The sequence below is a fragment of the Poecilia latipinna genome, unplaced genomic scaffold, assembly GCF_001443285.1.
Source record: "Poecilia latipinna isolate Pla-1442-1.1 unplaced genomic scaffold, P_latipinna-1.0 Scaffold461, whole genome shotgun sequence".
In the NCBI taxonomy this organism is placed as follows: domain Eukaryota; kingdom Metazoa; phylum Chordata; class Actinopteri; order Cyprinodontiformes; family Poeciliidae; genus Poecilia; species Poecilia latipinna.
The window spans coordinates 307540-312599 of NW_015113077.1; the positions used below are offsets into that span (position 1 = coordinate 307540).

General features: G+C 35.9%; 1 protein-coding gene across 2 annotated transcripts; it reads right to left on the bottom strand.

The window, feature by feature from the left end:
- Nucleotides 1–298: 298 nt before the first annotated feature.
- slc35c1 (solute carrier family 35 member C1) lies at nt 299–4249 on the bottom strand. 2 transcript variants are annotated; one of them, XM_015039045.1, is made up of 3 exons: nt 4075–4249; nt 2798–3309; nt 299–1768 (listed from the first exon to the last, which is right to left on the bottom strand). In XM_015039045.1, exons 2-3 carry the CDS (start codon nt 3276–3278, stop codon nt 1188–1190), a joined length of 1062 nt encoding a protein of 353 aa, XP_014894531.1. In that variant the 5' UTR covers nt 3279–3309; nt 4075–4249; the 3' UTR covers nt 299–1187. The 2 variants fall into 2 exon arrangements, with proteins under 2 accessions (XP_014894531.1, XP_014894530.1); XM_015039044.1 differs by lacking the exon at nt 4075–4249 and having other exon boundaries at nt 2798–3482.
- Nucleotides 4250–5060: the final 811 nt, after the last annotated feature.

Genomic DNA, 5060 nt, shown 5'->3' on the forward strand with positions numbered 1-5060 from the left:
TGCATCCTTACATGTCTTTTCTATTAAAGTTATTGATGCAGTCTTTTTGACAATAGACACATCATTTAGTTCCTGAGAAGAACCACGGACAAAGTTCACAAATGTTCTCAGATCTACTCAGTCGGGTTTAATCATCACTTAGGAAAGAAGAGGTAAATACTTTTTACCTGCCCAACAAATGTCTTTCAGATTTACAAAACAAACTATTACATTGGTTGTTTATCCTATGAATTACTATGATAATAGATCCATCTTTAAACTAAGTTTCCAGGATACCAAAACAAACAGAAGAAACATAAAAGGTCTTTGTAGTTTTATTTGGCAAGAGTGTCAAAATATATTACATTTATACAGACAGTATTTGAAGAGAGTAGATTAAAAACAATCAAAGGACTTACAAATAAAGTACAAAATTTCCTCTAAAGCAATTTCTAGTTGATATAGTCCTGAACTAGAAGGCTTCAATGATTAAAAAAAATGTTTTGGCTTTTAATATGAATGCCTCATTACATAAAATAAACATTATATACCATAAATCAACAGGTGGTGCAGTTAAACACAGAACCCTGGGGATTTTGTTAATTATTGTTCTTTTTTGTATGACAAGTTTGTTTAAAACCAACTGATTTTTTGTCCTAACTCAAAAATCATGCAGCAGTGAATGACCAATTTAGATTGCAGCTATAAAACTTAAATTCCTAATGTGGGAGCTTTTCTTTAAAGATGAAATGAGAATTGGTCCACTATGAGCAGGCTATTTGTTAGCTTGTCCATTTTAACATCCTTGAACTAATAAATACCTTTTATATGCTGTTCATTCTACCCTTAACAATACTTTCTGCAAATCCCCAGATTAAACATAACAGTGACTATGACTTTTGCAAACCTTTTCTTTGTGAAAAGATTGCACTCACAGTTGAGTTATAGAAAAGTTCCACAATGTGTAAAAAACATGTGCAGTAAATACCAATATCACAATCCTTATTATTATAATCACCCTCAGAGTGTTTTTCTCTTCCCTTTGTGTACTAAACTATAAAAGAAAAAAAAATCAGAGTATAAAACAGTAATAAAAAGCTGACAGAAAACTAGTCTCTTAAAAAGACTTTTACATTAATTTAAATTACAATCATTCCAAATTCAAGAGCCTTTTACATTCATAATTTACTTGCGCTAACCAAGTGTGGTTACACTCCAGGATCCTCTTTCTCCCCAAAAAGCAGTTTTTCCTTAGCAGAGTCCTGCAGCCCTCCTTGTGTAGATTTCTGCATTTCTCTGCTTTTGACCCATGTGTAAGCTGAAGAGCCACCAAGAACCATCATGTTACTGGTCCACCAAAGCAGGCTCTTACTGGATGAGTTATACACCACTGCTATAACAGTCTGAGCACAAGCCTTTGCTGTTCCTGAGACGTTATGAGTGAGAGGGCTGGTAAATTTGATCTGGAGGCCTGTGACGTAGCCGATGGCGAAACCAAACACTCCTCCTAGCGTCATCATCCCCCAAAAGTGGAGATTGGTCAGTCCACTGAAGCTGGCCACTTTGCCCACCTCCCCAAACACAAGGATGAGAGGAAGGAAGAGGACGCACGCATTGATGTTGTTGTAAAAGGACAGTTTCCAGATGCTTCCATCCACAGCAGGCATCACCTTCTTGGTGTAAATGGCATTGAGAGACACAAAGGCACTCGCCAGCACCCCAAAAAACACACCCGACCAAGACAGGGACCCAGCCAGGCCTTCCTGGTCCACACCCAGCCAGAATCCACCTGAAAGGCAAAAGCATAAAGTACTGAGAAATCACAACTGACATCAAGTTAAACATTTAGCCCAAAACTGTGTGAAACTCAATGTTTTTATTAATAGCAGTGTTTCTCATGACTTTTCGCTGTAGGTGCACAACTGTTCTTCACTGCATATTATCAGTCACCTGAACTCAAAAACAATGCAAAGATAAACACATTAAAAAATGTGATTGGAAAGTAAGGTTACTCCATGAAATAGTAATTTATGAAATCCTCCTGGCTCAAAACTAAATGTTCTGGTTTAAAAAAATAACATTAACTCACTTCAGGCTTCTTTTGAAGTCTGAAAACAGGCCAATTGCATTATTTTGATTGTCATAATATTGAAATATCTTTTTATTTGGAATTTGGAAGAAAATGATCAGTAATTCATGAAAGTAAAAAAAAAAATCTGGCTGCAGCACGAGTATTTTTTCATCAATATTAAGGAATTACTTAATACTGAAACAAGCTCATATATCTTGCTCAAAAGTTAGTTTTGTTTTATTTCAAGTGTACTAATTTGCAGTAGAAATACTTGGTAAGATTTCGTGTTCTGGCACACTACTGGCCAATATGACCACTACTGAAGTCATATTGGCACTTAAAATAGCTGCATGTAAAGGATTATTTTTGTTTTTGTTTCATATGTCCTGTGAACTCGTTCAGTAACCAATCAGATGATGACCTTCCACAGGCACCCCTAGGTGACCTTATAAGCAGGTATAGAAAATTGATTAATCTATGTAAGGAAATATGTTTCTTTTATTATTATTTTCTATAGGATTTTACGTGGTTAAATGAATAAAATAAAAAACGATATTCTAAGATTTGTTCTTTTTTTGTTGGTGTATTTTGCATGGTAAAATACACACATATCAAAACATTATCAGATGAGACAAATCCAGAGATTTAAAAACTGTAGTCAACTCTCCCTACTCAATGTTAGAAAATCACAAATTAACAGTGCAAGATACAGTTAAATAATAATCAGTAGAAAACAAGTTGACCTACCAAGAATGATCCCACAGCAGATTAGAGCTTGAAAAGATGTAGTTTGCTTTAGGATAATAAATGATAACAGCACGTTAAAAACAGTGCTGAGGGATCGTCCGATTGTGTAAAAAGCCACTCCGACATATTTTAAGCACATGTTGTTGAAGGTGATCATTCCGATGAAGACAATGGACAGCGGCAGGACTTCACGCGACGTTTTCACGTCGAATCTGACCGACGGGAAGTCGACGACTCCGGGACACAGCTTGGCGAAAAGCTGCATGAGCCAGCACAGAGCCACGGTCACCACACACTGGTAGAAAGTGACAAACAGCGGCGCATCCAGCTCTCGGTTGTCCAGCAGGTAGTTATTGAGGAAAACCATTGTTATCGACACGAACCAGTACAGTGCGACCACAACTGCTATCCTGACAGCTCGAAGAATGAAAGACTCTTCGTGTTCATCTTGGTTCATCGTTTCCGAGCCGGACAGAGCCATCCTCAAAATGCTGGAGCGCTTCAGCTGTGTCCTGTTCATGATTGGAGACAAAACAACACCAGCTGCTTTCAAAAATGCGACTTGTACCGAGCTAAAGCGCAACTACAGACAGACCAGGATGGAAACATGAGAGTTGTATCTTGCCACCCGGCATCAACAATCTAACTTCCGGTCACAGACTTTTCAACATAAAAGTGCAAGCAAACGTGTATGTTTATATATTAAAGTATTTGATTTCTATCCAAGCGTTTAACTCTTTTCACATTTAAAACTCAGTTAACAGTAAGGCAGATGAATAAATAAATGAATAAATATATACGATAATTAGACAAACTTAGTATGATTAATATACTTTACCGAAGACAGCATGAACGAAAGCTTACAAAGTCGGTGCCAAAAGTCTTCATCATATTTTACTCTATCATTAATAAATATCCTGTTGCACAAAACTATTATTTAAGCGTCTGCAAACTTTCCACAATATTTACATATAGCATCGCCCCCATCAAACTGCCTGAACCGGATTGTTCAGTAACCGCAGCTGTTACTTCCTCATATGAATTATGTTTTTATATTTAATGCTTTTTTTCTTCTTCTTTTTAAAGTGTGCCACAGATTAATTACATAAACATACGCCGGTTTAACAAATCATCTTCACCTATTTCCCAAGTAATGAAAAGTCTCTATTTGTAGCTACAGTTTTTCATACATGAGTCAAACGTAACAATAACTAAAATAAAAAGAAAGAAATAGAACATGTATAACAAGTATAAGTAACAATAAAATGCTTTCATACCTGTTTCAAATATATGACCGATCTACCCCGTGTTAAAGTCCCGGGAGGTCTGATCTGAGCAGTTAAACTTGGTAGTGACAGCTGTGTTTCTTGAAAAACATCATTCTTGTGGTACTCTACAAACATTGGATGACACAACGGCGGCGCTGCAGCAAAAGGAATGCTGCTGCTGATGACGATCGAAGAAGATGGCAGTGTGACTGCGCATGTGCGAATGACACTGATTTGGAAGAATCAGTTAAAGTAAGATTTTCCGTTGAATAACTTACTTTAACTTTAATTTTTTTCATTATTATTTTTATTTTTAATGAAAAAATACAACATAATTCGACTTGTTATATAATATTTTAATTATAATTATTTTTAGAACAATTTTATAATGGAAACGCGTTCATCCATTGTCTACATCCACTACAGATATAAAACGGCTGATTGCAGTATTTGTAAAGTGTGCATAGTGTCTTTTGCATGTGTGTTTTTAGTGACCCACTATTCTATTCTATTCTTACTAATTTTATCCAAAACTAATTTATTAAACACCACATTTTGAGCAATGACCATGTTCACTTCTGTTTGTCACAAGCAACATGACATAAACACTCTCTGCTTCTCTCCCCGTTTTGCTCTATTTCTCAAACTCTTGTGATTGCTTACTCTGTATGCAGTCACAAGTATCAGCCAGGAGGTGGCAGCAAATTGTCATCAATATTTTTTTAAATCCTGATTGTTTACATGGATATGCAGCCTAACCTTTATGTGCTGTCTGGAATTAATTTTTAAGATTAGTTTACTCTGTATTCATTCGAGCCATTTAATAAGGGTATCGCAGTACTTGTCTGTAATGAATGGTTATGTGAGTTAGTACATAAGCAAACATAGTTTTTAATTTAAAATAAGTTACCCATTGCACTTAGCTGATAGCAACAACCTTCATAACAATTAGAGAAGTTTCTATTTGAATCTGAGGTTCTCTATTTTGATGTTTG